Below are 18720 nucleotides of genomic sequence, written 5' to 3'. Positions count from 1 at the left end.
ATGCAGGGATAGGATGGGAAGACGGGATGGACGTCGACGAAAGAGCGAATAAGAAAGAAGAGAACCCCGAGAGTGGCCTGACGAAGACCAGTGCAAGGCCTTGTCAGCTTGAGACCTGCGGTGGAGTTATACACCATCCCCACGTGGCCGCTGATACAGTACGGATGATATTGGGAGGCAACGCGCTGAAACGCACCAGTCCGTAAACCAGGCATTCTGGCTTCCTGGTGCGCCCGGCTGCAGACGCCTGCCTACATTCGTTGACAACTTAAGCTTGTTGGTGGAATACATTAGCGTGGAAGGGGGCCAAAGTGCGGATAATGGGTTGATGTTGGCCACCACATACGCGTGGAAAAGTAAGATATGAAGGGGCCAAAAACATCGAACCCGGGGGCGGAAACACTCCTCCCACATGTAGCACCAACTGAGAACAATAGTGTTAAAGCGCTCCAGTCTGATCCATGGTGCTGGAATCGTACATAAATAAACTCGCGAGTAATGGCTTCCTTGGGCCTGGGATATGACCGCAGTGGGTTAGTTCTGTAATCATCCTTGCAGTTCGGATGAGCAGTCAGATACACGAAGAGGATCCGGCTCCTTCGGGAAAGTCATGCCATGTGGCCCATCGTTTTGCAACCTTCGCTATCGCACAGAATAGTTCGAATGGAGAAAGCTCGTTACTTAGTAGCTAGGAGAGCACTTGCCCAAATTGGTTGGTCTGATGCATGACTTTTCCATTTCTGGAAAAACAGGCCAAAACCCCCAACATTTCATTGAGAATCGCCTTCCATAGCGTTTCCGCACTTGGTATCTCCAAAGAATACAATCAAAAATTACAAGAATTGACACAGAAAGTAACAATCTGGCCTCTGGCCCTCCACGAAGAAGGGCGACCTCCACTCGACCGTGTGGCGATGACATCAGCCCGCCACCATTAAATGAAGCTGTCCGGCGGGAGGAGGATCTTGTTGGTCAACAGGCGTCGATCCGACCCAGTACACCAGGATCCAAATGATTTAAGTCCGCTCAGCAACTTCGCCGGTTCGCCATCGCCATGTTAATCCTTTCATCCAATAATACGATCATAGTTGATATATGTTACCCAACGGTACTGCACCTGGGCACCAGCATCTCGATTCCGAAACAAATTTGACATCATTTATCCACGAACATGCACTCGGATTGCATTAGATTAGAGTCTAAAAAACATTTGAAACATGAATAAACCTAGATGGCCTGATTAAGTAAGTAGTATCACCACCTTCTGGTGGTGTTCGCTCGCTGCTAGCCTATATAGGACTATGTAGGTCGCTCGACCGCTTCACTAGATGATCACCACGGAAGTGCCGAGCAGGACTCTTCAGTTCTACGAGTTTATTCCTTTTCTCCTCACTTACTGATGCACTGTAACCGCGATTTCCATCAACCCCGCAAGCGCAGGTGCTACCGTAGATCGCTTCACAAAAAGACCGGGACGGGGAGACCGGGACGGGAAGGCCGACGCAGGGACAGGCACATCCATCGACTTTCACTTTCTTTGCAACCATGGGAGCTAGTAGCCATTGCTTCCTGCTATGGGTCTTGCCTAACCCTCAAATGTGATTTAATGTGATTTGAAAATTTGTCGAAGCCTTGCGCAGCAATAATCAGCCAATCAGGGCGCAACGACGCTTATTACGTATGCATTGAGGGCTATGCTCGCTACGGTGCGGCTGAGGGATAGGACGCCTGGGCGCGAAATTAGCACTAGAATTTTTTGCTATATTTGAATCATTTAAGGCCAGCCTTGTGTGTACGAGGCTGTGGTTGCACAGTTTGGCGTTTCTCTATTTCGGCCTAAGCAACTTGTAGGAGTGATGGCATTGACGGGAGATATATCGCGGAAGGGTAGTAGCGGTGTAATCACAATTTAATTGCACCACAAACAAAAAGGACAGCATTATAATGTCAACTTCCTCTCTTTCAAGACTCAGTCTACCATGCCAGGCTACCCGAAGGTAGCGTTGCGTTCTGCGAACCACCGCCGATACAGTCCAACTCCTTGCACACTGAGCCATTCGTCAGCCAACATGTGTAATAAAATATTTTCAAGAATTTGGTGACCTACCTTGTTCAGCTTTCTGGAAAAGCGAGCTCGCTTTGGGTTGACGCATTGCAGGGGATATTTGGGCTCCTCGCTTTTTTTCTAGTTTTGCGTGTTCTTGGATCCGATCCAGAACAAGGCGTGGAGTACCTGGTCGGCATTTAGTAAAGAATGACTTGTCTATATCGACACTGTAGGATTGTTCAAGCATACCTGTAGTATTCCAGTCGATCTCTCCTGATAGTTGATTTGTAGACCTGTATCAAGATCCGTAATGTCAGATCATAGCAACAGGAGAAGGGCTATAATTGCGAGCATACCCTGGTGTCTCAGCGAGGGACTGGAATTCAGACTCGATCTGCTGTGTGAGATTCCGCACTGTATCTTCTAGAGCCTTCGATAACTCTGCTGCATTGCAGTCTGAGGACTTGAATAGGTCATAGCGAACCTGTGTGGTTGTGGCGGACGACGGAAGGAATGTCAAGGCAAGCCATATCCCTACGTTCTCAAAGGAATAAATCAGAGTGCCCGGGGAGAGTAAGCACTCGTGCGAGCCGCGCTTTTGTGTGATAATTCTGGCAGCCCTGGTGACCATAGAAGGCGCCAATACCTCAGATGCTCGTTCCTCCAATGTAGTTTTCAGAACCTCATTGTGACGAGGACTCACTTTGAGGGGAGTCGTGTTAGCTGGATTTATCAGAATTCCTAGTACACTGTGTATAACTCACGACCCAATTTCCAATTAAAGGCCCCCCGCAAGGTCTGTCCAGTAACCCATGTGTCTCGGGAGGACAATCTAGCAGCGTTTGCAAACTTTCTCAATGAAGACGACGTAGAACTGTTGAATGGACTCGGTTCTCCGGCGTCGAGGTTAACAAAGACCCAGCCGTGCTCGGTGGTATGTGCGTGGATCTCAAAGAGTCCGTTTTGCGACTTATCAAACCCAGGCACGTCATCAAACTGCGGTGCCTTGACCAAGTGCCCGCGAGTATCGTAGCTCCAGCCATGATATCGACATCCAAGTACGGTTGTTGCTCCAGATTCCTTGCGGGTGATTGTGTATGCACGATGGCGGCAAACATTGTGGAACGCCCGGATCTTGTCATCTTTGCCGCGGATTAAGAAGATGGGGAAGCCCGCAATGTCGAAAGACTGATAGGCTCCGGCCTTGGTGAGCTGGGAGCGATGGGCGAGGTAGATCCAAGTCTGGATGACTTGAGTCAATATATTATGAAAAAAATATATACAGGTGCGGCCCATGATTAATTACCTTGCTGAAGATGGCGCGTCGTTCCAGCTCGAAGGCGTCGTGGCCGGACCACCATCCTTCTGGGACATCGGGCTCCTTAGAAACGGATATTTGGGAGCTACGCTCAGAGTTTGTAGGCGCTAAAGCACTGGATCCTTGGACCTGGTTTTGGCGCGATAGATAGGGCCATGCTTGGGTGAGCAGGAAGAGAATCGCGATGAAGCCTACCAGGATAGTGCTTGGCGAGAGCAAAGAAAATGCTTCGACCAATTCCCCAGATTCCATTCTGAGCAAAATTGAAGAATAAATAGATATTGTTATTCTTCGTAACTTTCGAGTTACATGGCTGTTATATAGTTCTCCCCACATGCGATGCCCCTCCATTACCCGTTTCAGTTGGAATTTCCAGCTTCCATGGCGTTGCACATCGCGTGCCCACTTGGTCACTATCTATTGCACGTCGGCTAACCCTGATTGACAGATTCCCCACATAGAATGAAGGCTTTGCAATTCCAGACGCTCCAGATGAACTTTCTTTACCTAACTAGAAATCTTCTACGCGGCCATCTCCACCATCGATGGCGCCACCACAGTCTCCCGTGCAGCCTCAGTGTCCTTTCTCCGGTCGGCTTCGTGCTGCTCGCAGACCATGTCGAACACCCGACCCTGATAATCTGGTAGAAGTTATTAATATCTGAAACATCGGAAACAATTCCGAATCAAGAACCTACAAGAAACGCCGTTCTCCTTCTCCGGATTTAGGATTCCCTCGTGATAAACTCCTTTGGCGAGATTATCCTGGGCCTTCTCGCACAGCTCGTAGTCTTCCATGGCCACCTGGCGCACAAATTTGAAGTAGTCCTCGAACTTGTCCCCGGACTCGAGGTGGTAGTAGTCAAATTCCATGCGTGTGACATGGGGGTCTGCAGTGGGACAAACCCGAAATGAGGACATGCCGCCGCCGTAGACGTTCAGCGTGCAGATGGGAAAGAAATACAGGAATAGACCGTCATCTGGCTTATCGGGGTCGGCGATATGCTGCGAGAAGTTGTGTTTGTTGCGCACAGTGTAGAAGGTTGGCGGATAGTAGATAGAGAAGGATGGGTGAGTGTATTGGCAGTGCAGACACTCCTGATATCCATCCACCCTGGTAGAGCAGATGTTAGTATTCGCAGAGGCAGCAGATGGCGCGGCACTTACATGGTCTTCCAGTTGAATCGCCCTTCATAGCGGATACTGCGCCGGTGAGGCAGTCGAGTGAAGTCGACTTTGCCTAGTAGCTCCTCGAGTTCAGGAAAGAACTCATGGAAGGTGGGAGCATTATCGGAGATTGTGGAGAAAAGAAGACCTGTTGGAGTGACATGGCTGCGCAGCTCCTTCTCCTGTATGTAGTTCCACATGAGTTAAATGTTCTCAAAGTGCCATCTGAAGGCGAGCTGTCCGAATTGACCCACCGTCTTCGCAGAGAACACTTTGAGCTCCTCTGCAACTGGAAGCTTGGTTTCGCCAGATACGCGAACTGCATAAATAGGCTGTTGACCGATCTCATAGTCGACCTTTTCGCCCACGTTCAGGAATCTCGTCACAGGGCCGAGAAGATACCAAGACTGCAAAGTTTTAGTTAAAGTAGTATTGATATGGCAGTAGATGTACCTTCATAAACACTGCTCGTCGTTCCATCTGGTACAGCGGTTCGCTGCAGTACCAGGACGCCGGCAAGGTACGAGTGAGCTCAGACATTGTGTTGTTATTACTTGTTGTGGTTCTCAAACCGATGATAGATAGTTGCCGATGGCAGTGACCGAGACACACTTTTTTTATAGTCGCCCAAGATTGATAAACCACAGAGCTCTCGTAATGCAATGGCCACCTCCCTCGTGGCCATCATGGTGTGATCTGGCTCGGCCGCGGTATATCGTTTCCCAAAGCAGTTATCAAATCCCGCCGAACAACGCCAGGTCAAGTGGACACCCCAACTTAGGAAGCTGACTCATGAGCACCGCCCGGCTTCTGGACATGCAGTATCGGCGATACATTCTGCCTTATAATGCCCGATGAGGACATGTGGGATGTGCGGCGTTAGAGAGTGCGAATGCGCGCCCTGATGGGCAGGAAATGACTCCGTTTTGGCGCCTCGTGGCCGACCGCAAGTTCAGCTCCGCAAATTCGCCCCTTTGTTTACATCCATTCTAAGGATATGGGAAAGCCAGAAAAAGGATCATGTGGCCTTCCATGCTAGCCGAGACGTCCCTCACTTCTAACTGTTGCTCCCATATTGACAATATATAGTGAAATATCCGATAACGTTACCAAGACTATAATGCAACGTGTCGCAAAAAATTGGATATGGTTCTTTAGATGACATGCACAAAGTGTATTATGTATCCAATACATAAGTGCAAATAATTTAGGTGTCACCAGCTTTCCATCTTTCCTACAAAGTGATTCAAGGTAAAGCTCCCCGTGTGTAATGTGGGCACTGTCATCCTGAGCCGCGTATGTTTAGGCTGCCGGTTGACACGCAACCTCCAGAGCATCACCACAAGAACAAACTTCACCAAGATCTATGTATTTAGAAAATGTAACCCCATTCTTATCAGCATAATCTTGGCGGTCGCAGATGCTAATAGGGCGAATCAGTGTTAGCATGCAATTCTGAGAGCTTTGATCTTAAAAGTGAAGCAAAGGGGTGCTTACCTGGCAGTATTGCCATATCTCTTGGAGTTGGTCCTCATCGACCCAAGCCTGCAATTTAAAGTTGTATTTGCCACTGTTGGAGTTGACTGCCCATTCATCCTCTCAATTAGTTGCTGGCGTGAAAACTGAAGAAAGGAGGAAGGATCATACAACCATTTTGAGACATAGGGTAGCAGTATAGAAAGACCCCTTCGTTGTTCAAAAGTGTGTTGATCACTGACTGGTCCAGATCTGTGTTATTTGGCTCTCAACATAGGAGAGAGATATGTGAACATCAACATCAGAGGAGATAATAGGAATTTTCCGTTCATCCAGCCAAGCTCCATTATCAAACACATCCGCCATTGACACGTTGGCCTTCCCCACGTAATCCTCGAACGAAAGGGCAATTCCTGCTTGTATTTTGTTTGCCCAGTCCACAGACTCACTACATTATCATTAGTCTAGGGTCTGGTAGCAAAAGAGGAAGTCTGACAAAGAAGAAGGTACTCACCTAGAGTCAAGCAAGTCGCAGTATTCGCTGGTATCCCCAATTCCAATGAGATTGGCCAAGTCGCTTCCGGGATGAACATTGTTGTCGAAATTTTCGAAGCCTGCAGGCATAGAAAATATGCTTGCGACATTCTCATCGTCCACGGCGGTGACAAGAGTGCTTAAATCAAATTTCTAAACCTCGCTACCCGTGCCTTGATTGTCGGGTCGATGCTCACTAGGTGGGTTGGTTGATTCTAGTACTGTGAGACTGGCTCTCGCTTGATCTGCGTTCATAATCATCCCGGATCTTTCTTCTACCGACATGACCTGCTCAATCGGAAGTGGCCGCGGATCTACAGAATGGACAGTATTCTAACCTTCAATTTTCGAGCTGATCGATGAAAGGATTTACTAGGGTAAACTGGAATTCGGGATCGTAGTTCTCAAAACAAACAAAACTTGAGTAAGCTGCGTGGATATGGAACTGTTGTTACAGCACCAAAAATAACCATCCCAACATGACGTGGTCTTAAGTAAACAGTCCTAACCTAGCTCTAACAAATATCCGCAATAATCGTGAGTTGAAATTATTCATCTACGTCCGGAGACAAATCATTTACTTATTCTCCGTTACTGTGTCGGGCATTCTGAATACGGCGCAAAGTCGCCCCGATTAGCAAAAAGACCGACCCACTTCTAAGTAAATAATTATAAATAAGGGTTTTCTCGGATGAACAGGCCACGTTATTATCAATTACTTGCAAAAAAGGTCCGAAGAGAAGTATTTAAATAGAGTCATTGACCTACTTGTAGGAACAACAATCCAGTTCCATTCTTCTTATCGATCTGTCTCCGTTTTTCATCCTCTCCTCTCCATATCAGACTATTTACTGCTACGATATGCCTTCCTTGGACGACCTTCTCAAAATCGCAAACCCAGTTCGCGCGTATGCCTTGAAAACCTTCAGCGTTACTGCGCACCCAGACGAGGTGCTTCAAATCCCCTCGCGAGACGAAGGACGGTTCATTAGAATTCATGCGTACAACACGCTCAATAGGGATACCCCGGCACCAGTCCTCGTCAATTTCCATGGTAGCGGATTCGTGAATCCTCTACATGGGAGCGACGACGAGTTCTGTAAATTCATTGTCGAGAAAACTGGATTCGTGGTTCTGGACTGCGCGTATCGACTCGCACCGGAGAATAAATTCCCTGCTGCAGTCCACGACGCCGAAGATGCGGTTCGGTGGGTTCTTTCGCGTCCGGAGAAGTTCGATGCTTCCCGGCTATCTATTTCTGGTTTCAGTGCAGGAGGAATCTTGTCTCTAGTTCTCAGCTCGGTGGTTTTCCCTCAAGGAACATTCAAAAATGTCCTCGCCACCTATCCTCCAACAGACATGGTCCAAAGTTCCGCAGACAAGATTGCTCCCGATGAATCAAGAGATGGTGTTTCCGTCGAGCTGCTGGATGCATTCGTGCGATGCTATTATACGAACCCCGAAGACGTGAAGAGTGTCCTTGCTTCACCAGCCCTTATACCTGTTGAAAAGTTTTCGGATAGAATTTTTCTCGTTACTGCGGCTTGCGATCGCCTTTGTCTCGAAGGAGAGGCGCTTGGAAATAAGATCAAAGATGCGACGACCAAACATGTTAAGATGCTCCGGTATGACGGTTGTGAACATGCATTTGACAAAGCGTATGAGAAAGGATCTGTCCAGGAAAGAGCGAAAAATGACCTCTACGAAAGGGCAGCCTTGTTCCTGACAGATTGATTAGGCTGTGTATAAGGGGCTTCATGTTTGTCGACGTTCGCTTTTAACGTGCGAGTCTTCTAGTCGATCCCGAATCTGTGTGGAAATCACATATTTTCACTCAACTCTCACCATCTACAATGATGACTTGTTTATTTATACTCGAGTATCGGCTCCCATATCAAAATAATAATCGGAATTTGAAGTATTCTCAATGGTTAGACAAGTACAAGGGGATAAGCGGGTAAAGGACGACAGCCACCTTGTGTCGTGGAATCCTGGGATTTGAAAGCAACTGCGGACATGCTCGTGTGGACGGACGCCTGGATTGTGGGCATGTGCTTAACCTGATCGGTGTTGCGGCTATATTGATTTTCTGACGGTTCTCGTGCGGGAACTCCATAGAAAATGCAAATTGTTAATTGCGTTGTGGCGGGCCCTCACCAGCGAGAGCGGGCCTTCTAGCGGACGTATACAAAAAATGTGCAAGAGAAAACATTTCAGCACCGTAGTCAAAACTTGTCTCGCTATTCGCCGACATGAGCCCAGACTGGTATATGTTGCTATCCATACCATATAAACGAAGGGGGTTAGGGTTAGTTGCTGCCTAAATCGGGAGAAACAAGCAGCGTTGAGCAAACAGAGAGTCTCTAACTGGGAAAAGAAAAGAATCAAAGAGAAACGTGAGTGTATATCGAGAGAGAGAAAGACAACATGATATAATAATAATAAGTGTCGCAACCATCTCCTGCACCAAGAATGACCTACGTTCTGAGCCTGGGGAAAAGTCAGGCGATCGCCTTATCTTATCGCCATTACGTCGCCATCTCTCTTTCCCTGTCACTCGCTCGCTCTCACTCACACACACATTCTCTCTCTCTCTCTTCTCTCTTTGATATGCCCTCTACCTGAAAACCATGGCGGACTCCGTCAAATACACTCCTCCCCCATCTCCCCCGTCACCCTCTGCATCCTTCTACGATGTAAGCGACGATGACGAGGGAGAGTACAACACGATCGCCCACGCCGCCTCGGGTCGCGGGGTCAAGCTGCTGTTCTCCAAGAGCAAAGTGCGACTTCCACCTATGACATCTGTGTTTCCTGCGCTGACAACACTTCCAGGTCTATGTACATCCGACGCCCTCCGCCAAGGACAACATTCCTGGCTTCATCGCCCTCATCCAGCAGAAACCTCCCCCATCCGCCCAGTCCAGCACTGCCTCGTATCTCCTTTCATGGGTGCCGGAATCTTCGTTAGGAGATGCTTACAGCACATATGTCAAGGTTGATCTCGCCGAGGGCAGTTCGCCGCCGCGACAGAAGTACCTCGTGCCGCCACTTCCGACCACCACCTCTCACAATGATCCAGTCGGCCTCTATTCCCTTGCGATTCCCTTGTCAGATATCTACTCCCTCTTGGTACGACCACCCAGCTTGGGTTGGTGGTTTGGTAGCCTGGTGATCAACACTCGGGCCGGTGACAGCTTTCCGGCCTTGTTTTTCCACGACAGCGAATGCGAGTCGACGATCCTTCAGAAGAAGAAACGAGTCCGAGAAAGCTTTGACCCGTTCGATAGCGAGGGGGGCCTTTTCTGGGGAGGTGATGAGGTGCTACGATGGCTGCGGAGATACGTCCAGGTACAGCGTTCGGCTGTAGATCGTAATGTCTATCTGATCAATCCATCCGAGGAAGACCAGCTATCATTTGGACGGCCGGCGGCGAAAGGGGACGGATCGCTGCTGAATGCAGCTCAATCGCAGGCTGCTGCTGGACCCAGCGGACAGCACGACGCCAGCATGGACCCATTGATGAAAACTCTCAAAGAAACACGGTGGAAAGTGCTCGAACAGCTCAGCAAAATCACCACGTTTACCCGCCGAACTGCCAACGAGATCGCAGAGCACCCTCGGTTGCCCCCTCAAATGCGTCGCTTGATGAAGAATCCGGAGATTCAGACTCTCCAGGATGAGTTCGACAGCGCCAGGCTCTACCTGGCTCGGTGGGCTATGACTGTTGCCGAGCAGAGCGAGAAAGAACGAAATCAGCGCATATGGACAGCTCAGGATGTCCTGGAGATGGAGAACAGCTCGGTTGGAGATTTCGAGATCTTGGAACTGGAGACCGGTAACCTGGCCCTCCAGGAACGACGCCGAGTCGTCACACTCACAGAGTGGGAGGGCTTCTTTGACCCGATATCAGGGAGACTGCAAGTCACGGCGGAAGAGGTCAAAGAACGGGTTTTCCACGGAAGTCTGGATCCCAACGATGGCGCTCGGAAGGAGGCCTGGCTCTTCCTTCTCGGAGTCTACCCGTGGGACAGCAGCCTTGAGGAACGACAAGCAATCATGAACTCGAAACGTGACGAATACATCCGGTTGAAGGCCGGCTGGTGGGAACGGATGATAGAAGGTAACTCGACTGCAGAAGAGTATGACCATTGGAAAGAGCAGCGGAATCGAATAGGTAAAAGGGTAGCCTTCAATTCTAGGACTGATGCTGACTATTTAATACAGAAAAGGATGTCCATCGAACCGATCGCACCATTCCACTATTTGCCGGAGAAGACACCCCTCATCCAGACCCAGATTCTCCATTCGCCGATGTGGGCACTAATGTCCATCTGGAGCAGATGAAAGACATGCTCCTAACGTATAACGAGTACAACCCTGATCTGGGTTATGTGCAGGGAATGAGCGATCTGCTTGCCCCGGTGTACGCCGTCATGCAAGACGACGCGGTGGCTTTCTGGGGATTTGTGGGGTTCATGAACCGCATGGTTAGTCGTCATGAAGAGATCCAGCTATATTCCACTGGTTAATTAAGGGATACTTAGGAGCAAAACTTCCTCCGAGACCAGTCTGGGATGCGTTCCCAGCTTCTGGCGCTGGATCACCTCGTCCAACTTTTGGATCCCCAACTCTACTTGCATCTGCAGTCAGCCGATAGCACCAACTTCTTTTTCTTTTTCCGCATGCTGCTCGTTTGGTACAAGCGTGAGTTTGGATGGGGTGACATACTCCGCCTGTGGGAAACGCTTTGGACAGACTATTTGTCCAGCAACTTCCATCTTTTCATCGCTCTCGCCATTCTCGAAAAACACCGTGATGTCATCATGGACCATTTGAAGCATTTTGATGAAGTCCTCAAGTACAGTATGATTTATGACTGTCGTTTGAAATAGAACTTTGCTAATCAAATCCCCCAGTTAACGAGCTGTCTAACACCATGGAGCTGCTCCCTATTCTTACTCGTGCAGAATCGCTCTTCCATCGCTTTGAACGTGCCGTTCAAGCCATTGATAAAAAAGACAATTTTCCATCTGCTCCAACAGCTCACCAGCGCCGACCGGGGGCGGGAACAATGATCGAGACTCTGTCTCTGATTCCGATAAAGGCAAATCGCCTCGGCGACCCTTAGCAGTGGGCTCAAGCACAGGTGTCAGTTCGAGCCCTTCTGGGCGATCAGCTTTACAGAAGGCTATGGAAGCAGACAAGCCAAAGGTCATTTCACCAGAGCTGCGGGAACTACTACGCAAGGACAAGAACAGCCAAAGCAAAGATCGTCATAACCATGGTAATGAAGCAAACTGACATGGATGATACTCATTGCATTATATTTTCCATCCGTTCTGCTTCTTTTCCCAGAAGCTTTTCATGAGACATGGCTGGATTCGAGATAGGGAAATGGTTTTGGCGTTTTGGCTATATTTTTTCGTTTGTTGCAAAATCGCAGCTGTTTCCTATAAAACATTCTCTCCAAACGAAACTTAAAACACGGAATATCACAAGTAATATTGACGATGCAAGCATATGCTGTCTATTTCCAATTAGATCCCTCAAAAGGGTCTAGCCATTAGTTAATGTATGCATGCACAAAGCGCCAGGAGAATCTACGTGGTGAAGATCTCAACCAGAAACCCAAACATCAAAACAGATTCGCCTCGCTGATGCAAATGAGAAATAGAATAGCAAAAGAGTAAGGGGAAAAGGTAGAAGCGAAACAAGCAATTTAATCGAATAACAAGAAGCAAAGCAGATGAAGATGGGTATAGCGTGCAAGGTTCGTTGGGATGGGGAATCGAGCATGTATGCAAATGAGGCAAGGATATTAGAGGGTAAACAAATTTCGATCAAGAAAGAGAAGCAAAGAACCGAGCACAGTCGACGGATAGCCGTGAGAAATGATGCCTTGCGGGTACGGGGTAGTCCGGTTTTATGACCTGCGACTCCCGAGTCCTCGAAGGGCGACCCGTCTGCTAGAACCCGTGGTTCCAATATCACTGACGCTGCGGCGGCCCTTCTTGGGCATAGAGAGATCGGGGAGGCTGCCATCCACAGATTCGGGCGGTTCAGCATAGTCTGGGGCACTGTTCAACGGGAAAGGTGGTGGATTGGACGATCCTGAACGCCGAGTCTGCTGGAGCACATCCTGGATCCAGGCTTCACCCTCCGGGCTCATGGACAGTTGCCGCGAGCGGGGTTTGGGTCCAGCCAGTCCTAATGGAGTGGACATCGACGCAGCCACGGTGTCATTGGAGTAATTGGATGAGACGGAGAGACGCCGACGACCGGAGGACGCTGTTTGTGGCGTGGCGAGGGAGTTCAAATTTCCTGTGGTGACAGCCCTAGGGGCCACGGCATCAGATGCATTGGACCCGCGTCTTGTTTTGCGGACTGTAAGGGAAGAAGGTGGGCGGGCGCTGAGCACTGAGGGTGGGCGGGAAGGAGTTGCTCGGCCAGAAGAGAGGTAGGATGAAGTGGGTGTGGTGGAAGAGAGCAAAATGCCCGGTGACGGCGAATAGGCTGGTGATTCACGAGATGCCAGTCCTTGAACCTCAACACGAGGAGTAGTTTCTGATACTTTCCGACGGCCATGATGGATGATGTATTCACGGAGGTATTCGCCCAGATCGGCCCATCCGCCGCCGACCCGGACCATGACACGCTGGCCTTCCTCTCCGACGGTTCGCACAAACAGTTTAGTTGGTGCGGTCTGACCACCGTGGTGGAGGTGATACAGCTTGACGTAGCTATCTTCCGACTTGTGGGAAGATTGCCGCCGACGACCAGCGGGCATCAGAGTCAGAGACGGAGCGGGGGTGATACTTCGGGATGCCAAACCGGTAGGTGACTCGGAGCGGAACCTCCCTCGCAAACGTCTGTCCAAGGAAGACGAAGATGAAGATGTATCCGGTTCGTTGTTAGGATCCACGAGATGAATCCGGCCGGGAAGAGTGTTCAAGATAGAGCTGACCTTCCGATCCAGTCGATCTCTTGGCTTCCTGAATTGTCTGATTGGCGTTGAAGCACGAATTTCCACGGACGGCAACTCCGCTTCATCTTCCTCTACAAATGCAAGCTCTTGTCGCTTTATTCCGAGGCTTTCCAAACTTGGATGAGCTGTCAGTCGCTTGCGTAGGGGCAGATGGGATTTGTGATGACTCTGAGTGTTGAGGGCACGATGGAATAAATCTTTCGAGAATAAATTCCTGGGATGATCGGCGAATCTGGATCTTTGAAGTTGTGTAGTCAATTCAGACGCAGACTTCCCTCGAGTGAGTGTCGGACGACGAGGAGCGGTACAAGGCACCTGTTGTATTGGCGTTGAAGAGCTGTCGTCAGGCAGTGGCGTGTCCGGCACGTCTCCCATCCTTATATCCATCCTTTCGTTGATAAATCGCTCCATGGGCAAGCTGACGGTCCGGCTTTGTTGGAATGCCGCCCGAAGAGATGAGCCTTTGGGACTATCCAAACGGCGGAGGCGGTCCTCTCGCAATGTATGACCACTGTACGGTGGCAGAGCACCAGGGTTATCATGCTTCGGATTTGTCGATTTCCGAAGAAGTGGCGTTTCGTTCGACGAGCCAGTACGAGGTTCTGGAGGATCGACACTGGATATAAGTGACGAGGTATCGGAAAGCAGAGAATCCACAGAGCCTGACGAAGTCCGACGCCGACGTGGGTTAGGCGTGTTCTTATCACGATCCAGCTTCCCTGGCCGTCTCGCTTTGGATAGCTTGATGGGGCTTTGTAACGGCATGCGAGATTTTGGTCGTGCTGCTGGACTTTGTTCAGTCGGTGGCTTTGGTTTCACGCTTTGAGGCTTGGATCCAGAGTTATCCGGATTCGTAGGCACGCCCTGCCGAATTGGTATTCTCGTCGGGGAAGGCACTGGCTCATGGATGTCTGCCAAAGTCGGAGTGCTAGGGACCTTGGGTGTATCTGACAATTGCTGTACTTGGGAATCTCGAATGAAAGAATGTTCCGGAAGTTTGGGAGTCGTCACCGTCTCGGCTTCTCTAGGCAATGAACGGTTCAATGAAAGCGGGGTCCTGGGGGCCTTCATTTCGGTGATCGTCTCTTGGTGGGCATCAATCTCAATTGAATCTTTCGCTTCGCTGCTGGATCCCAAGTCCTCTTGATCATCAGCAGGTTTATCAGCGGACAATCCTTCCTCATGGCTGACTTCACACCCAGAGGCGTGTGAATGAATGAAGGGATCCTCGATCAGTTCTTTGTGCTCGGATCGAGCAACCGGTTTCACTGCAGGTGACTGTTCGAAGGGTGGTGTCGCTGGTTCTTTTTCTTTGAAATTGAGCGGAGGGATATTTTCCTTGTTTTCCTGGGCGGGAATAGGTCGCTGGGTTATTGAAGGAGTTGGGGTTTGTTGTTCTCCAGCATTCGTAGGGCGTTCTGGGAGAAACTCCATTTGTGTTGGAGTACGCAAGTCCTCTGCAGCTGCAATAGAAGGATGTTCCTCGGGAGTGTCGTCATTGTCCACGATGATGCCAGGTACCTCCGCAGCTGGTGGGCTATCAGAAGGTGATTGGATCTCCATTGTCTGGGAATCCGGAGCATCAGAATGAGAAAGGATTGATTCCTGCTCTGCTTGAGCGAATGGTTGCTCAACCGGTTGCTGGGCAGTGTCCTCGGAAGACAATTCAGAATCCCGTTGGGGCTCTTCCTCAATGGGATCATTTTCAATAGACGCGTTCTCAATGGTCTCCTCCTCGGCAGGCTCCTCCTTAATAGGCTCCATTTCATGAACACTATTTTCCTGTTCTTCGGGCTCAAGCTCAGACAGTTCAGGGGTTTCATCCACCGCACGCTGGTTCTGCAACCATTCAGCGCGAATCTTATATCTTTCCGCCTCTACCACCCACGCAGCAAAGTCAGACTCGATGCCTTCCAGATCGTCGATCCAACGCTCCGGCAATGAATCCTGACGTCCTTCCAACGCATCCAAAACGCGATCCATGCGTCTGCCGACAGTGACAACGGTCGACTCGAGCTTGGCATGTTGAGACTGCAGATATGAGCTCGAAAAGGGAGAATGGTTGGTATCAGACAGATCAGCGGTCCGTAACTCCTTTAGCGAGGAATCTAAAGCGGTCCGGGTTAAGTTCAGCTCCCTTAGAAGACCAGGGATCTGACGCAAGACCAGCAGGCGGACATCCCATGTTGACAGGAGGCTATTCAACTTGGACAAGAACGGCAGAGCGCGCAGGATGGTGGTTGTAATGACGGCGGTGAAATCACTCAGCTGGACATAGCTAAGCGGTGGAGGTATAGACACGGTGCTGTTGTTGGAAGAGGGTCTCGACCGGGCTGGAATGTGGGCACTGAGCACATGCTCCTTCAATTCCTCCACGTTGAGATCGTCCATACCATCGCGAATTTCTTCAATTCGCGTTTCATATTCCTCCACCACCTCCGCCGGCAAACTCCCATAATACTCGTCCTCGGTGCTGCTAACAAGGGATGAAGAAGAGGACTTCGCGCACCCAGGACCTAGAGATGGCTCGGCGGAGGGAGGAGGAACGAAGCCCTTTCCCGCCTTTGCCTCGTTCGGAGTCGGCCATCCCCACGACTGTACCTCGTTGAGCCAGAGACTCAAGTTCTGGGCGGCTACCGCGGCGCGTATCCCGAGGGCCCGTTCCGCCGGGGACACCTGCGAGATACTTTGTGACAGGATATCATGGGCGCGTTTCTCGTTCGACGGCACGGCTTCCGTGGAGGTGAGGGCGTGGAGGGTGGATTCGGGGGAGAGGTTACTCAAGAGGGGGTCGATTTTCTGGTAGAGCACAGCCGGATTTCTGTCGGGGGAGGTAGAACGCGAGTTTGTTCGAGAATGGGTGGGCGAGAGGCGGATGGCTGGAGGAAGACCGGGCATTCCACTGGCTGCCATGCCGATTCATGAGCTTCTGGTCAAGCTCGGGTTCTGGACCGTCAGTGGCCACGAGGTTGATGGTGGCAGGAGAGGCGCGGGGAGCGAAACTGGGTTGCAAGCGGTAGACGGGGAGAGCACTGTCGAGCCCGCATGCTGAGACGCGTTTGTTTTTGCAGCGGATTTCAAGGTTGGGGTGAAGAGGGAGGATCGGGTTCTGGACTGGACTGGACGGGTAATTATTGAAGAACGCGAGAGAGCAGCGCGATTGGAGACTGGACACCGAGGTTGTCTGGATGGGCCAGAAGGACGGCGGTTACATCGGTCCGGCAGAGAAACGGAAACAATGAGGAACCCAAGCAAATCAGTAACGAGGAATTAACTGTCCCGCGAGGATGTGCTTGGAAAAATAATCAGTGTTGATCGCGTTCGTGGTTGTAGTGGAGCCAAAAGGGGGAGTGGAGCCCTAACTGCTCTAGGTAAGACCACCACCTACGAAGGTGACTACTATACTGGTTTTGCATACCCACCGAGATAGAAGAATGAATGGAATCGTTTAATTGAATGCCTCGAGGTATCAGGAGAATCATCATGACCGCATAATGGCGTGCCACGCCACTGGATATAGATCTCCGCGATGTGTATACTTGTCGTGTCACCCATTCACCTAAGATGGAACGCTTTCGCTACCGGCCCGAGATGCTGGAAGGCATGCCCGACGATCTCCTACAACGTATGAAGCAGTTCGAAGACTGGTTCACGATTGAATCCGGCCAACTTAAGAAGATCACCAACCATATCGTCCAAGAACTGGAAAAAGGCCTCACTGTGGAAGGTGGCAGCATTGTCAGTGATTCACCACGCACGAAAACCCGAAATCTTACTGATTCCCAGACAGCCCATGATTGTCAGCTGGATCATGGCCTACCCAACCGGCCACGAGAGAGGGCGGATCCTCACCCTCGACATGGGCGGCACCAACCTCCGCGTGTGCGATGTGTGTCTGGCCGAAGGAAAGGGAGAATTTGAACAGACCCAGCGCAAGTTCAAGATCTCGGCGGCGATCAAGTCCGGCACGGCCGAGAAGCTCTGGGACTTTGTGGCCGATCGGTTGGATATTTTTATCAACGAACACTATAGTAAAGATCATATCAAGGGCCCGTTTCCGTTGTCCTTCACCTTCTCGTTCCCCGTGGATCAAAAGTCTATCCGGAGTGGAATTCTGAAGGGCTGGACCAAGAACTTCGAGGTCTCTGGCGTGCAGGATCATGATGTAGTGCCCCAGCTCGAGGCAGCGTTACAAAGAAAGGTAAGGTGCTCATCCAAGACGAAAATACCATGGCTTATTCACCCAGCAAGTTCCGGCGAGGGTAGTAGCGCTGATCAACGATACGACGGGCACGCTCATTGCGTCGCACTACAAAAACAGGCACGTCAAAATCGGCAGCATCTTCAGCACGGGCTGCAATGCGGCATATATGGAAGAATGCAGCGCGATCCCCAAACTGCGCGGGTTGGGCTTGCCCCAGGACGCAAAGGTGATCATCAACACGGAATACGGCGCGTTCGACAACGAGTGCCAGTTTCTGCCGCGGACGCCATTCGACGAACAAATCGACGCAGAGTCGATCCGGCCGGGCATGCAGATCTATGAAAAGATGGTGGCCGGGTTGTACATCGGAGAAATGCTGCGCCTGATAATGGTCACGCTGCACGAGCAAGAAAAGTTCTTCGAGGGCCAGGACACGACGCGCCTGCGCACGGAAAACACCCTGGAGGCGTCGTTCTTGTCCATCGCCGAACTGGACATTTCAGAGGACCTGGACGACATGAGGGCGGAGTTCAAAGAAATGCTCAGTCTAGACCCGTCGCTCGAGGAGCTCAAGGCGTGTCGGTATCTTATCGGGCTGATCGCGACGCGTGCGGCGCGTCTCTATGCCTGCGGCGTGGCGGCCATCTGCAAAAAGAAGAATCTGCGCCGGTGCCACGTCGGGGTCGATGGATCGGTGTTCAATAAGTACAGCGGCTTCAAGGACCGCGCGGCGCAGGCTCTGCGCGAGATCATGGACTGGCCGCCACACGAGCTGGACCTGATCGCGCTCAACGCAGCCGAGGATGGCTCGGGCGTGGGCGCCGCGTTGGCAGCCGCATTAGCGATGAATGCAGAAAACATCCCGGATGGGTGTGGGGAAGAAGAAGCCACTGTGGCCGATTAGTTAGTTACTAGTTGCAGTGTGGTGGTGTTGTGTGGTGTGGTGGTGGGAGTTGTAGTGATAAAAGATAGATCGATAAGAACCA

General features: G+C 50.7%; 7 protein-coding genes across 7 annotated transcripts; 3 read left to right on the top strand and 4 right to left on the bottom strand.

Moving 5' to 3' along the window:
* Positions 1 to 1974: 1974 nt before the first annotated feature.
* Positions 1975 to 3617, bottom strand: N7510_005934 (putative iron-sulfur cluster-binding protein; the record flags this gene model as incomplete). Its single annotated transcript, XM_056977860.1, has 6 exons — positions 1975 to 2048; positions 2108 to 2233; positions 2297 to 2340; positions 2404 to 2749; positions 2812 to 3289; positions 3354 to 3617. The coding sequence occupies 6 exons, from the start codon at positions 3615 to 3617 to the stop codon at positions 1975 to 1977; spliced, it is 1332 nt and encodes a 443-aa protein (XP_056833892.1).
* A 270-nt stretch (positions 3618 to 3887) lies between these two features.
* On the bottom strand, positions 3888 to 5072 carry N7510_005933 (uncharacterized protein; the record flags this gene model as incomplete). Its single annotated transcript, XM_056977859.1, has 5 exons — positions 3888 to 4006; positions 4064 to 4479; positions 4533 to 4714; positions 4787 to 4939; positions 4986 to 5072. 5 exons carry the CDS (start codon positions 5070 to 5072, stop codon positions 3888 to 3890), a joined length of 957 nt encoding a protein of 318 aa, XP_056833891.1.
* A 1170-nt stretch (positions 5073 to 6242) lies between these two features.
* On the bottom strand, positions 6243 to 6632 carry N7510_005932 (uncharacterized protein; the record flags this gene model as incomplete). Its single annotated transcript, XM_056977858.1, has 2 exons — positions 6243 to 6456; positions 6523 to 6632. The coding sequence occupies 2 exons, from the start codon at positions 6630 to 6632 to the stop codon at positions 6243 to 6245; spliced, it is 324 nt and encodes a 107-aa protein (XP_056833890.1).
* Positions 6633 to 7403: 771 nt separating this feature from the next.
* Positions 7404 to 8276, top strand: N7510_005931 (alpha/beta hydrolase; the record flags this gene model as incomplete). Its single annotated transcript, XM_056977857.1, has 1 exon — positions 7404 to 8276. The coding sequence occupies one exon, from the start codon at positions 7404 to 7406 to the stop codon at positions 8274 to 8276; it is 873 nt and encodes a 290-aa protein (XP_056833889.1).
* An 896-nt stretch (positions 8277 to 9172) lies between these two features.
* N7510_005930 (GTPase-activating protein GYP7) lies at positions 9173 to 11673 on the top strand (the record flags this gene model as incomplete). Its single annotated transcript, XM_056977856.1, has 5 exons — positions 9173 to 9325; positions 9378 to 10719; positions 10770 to 11032; positions 11090 to 11408; positions 11462 to 11673. 5 exons carry the CDS (start codon positions 9173 to 9175, stop codon positions 11671 to 11673), a joined length of 2289 nt encoding a protein of 762 aa, XP_056833888.1.
* Positions 11674 to 12468: 795 nt separating this feature from the next.
* On the bottom strand, positions 12469 to 16443 carry N7510_005929 (GAS2 domain protein; the record flags this gene model as incomplete). Its single annotated transcript, XM_056977855.1, has 1 exon — positions 12469 to 16443. One exon carries the CDS (start codon positions 16441 to 16443, stop codon positions 12469 to 12471), a length of 3975 nt encoding a protein of 1324 aa, XP_056833887.1.
* A 651-nt stretch (positions 16444 to 17094) lies between these two features.
* hxkB (putative hexokinase) lies at positions 17095 to 18638 on the top strand (the record flags this gene model as incomplete). The annotated part of the gene is made up of 3 exons (XM_056977854.1): positions 17095 to 17268; positions 17321 to 17731; positions 17778 to 18638. The coding sequence occupies 3 exons, from the start codon at positions 17095 to 17097 to the stop codon at positions 18636 to 18638; spliced, it is 1446 nt and encodes a 481-aa protein (XP_056833886.1).
* Between the last annotated feature and the right edge of the window lie 82 nt (positions 18639 to 18720).

Source organism: Penicillium lagena, assembly GCF_028827675.1.
Source record: "Penicillium lagena strain IBT 129212 chromosome Unknown utg000003l_segment0_segment0, whole genome shotgun sequence".
Lineage (NCBI taxonomy): Eukaryota > Fungi > Ascomycota > Eurotiomycetes > Eurotiales > Aspergillaceae > Penicillium > Penicillium lagena.
The sequence above is the reverse complement of the archived record's forward strand: the minus strand, read 5'-3'. Positions and strand labels throughout refer to the sequence as shown.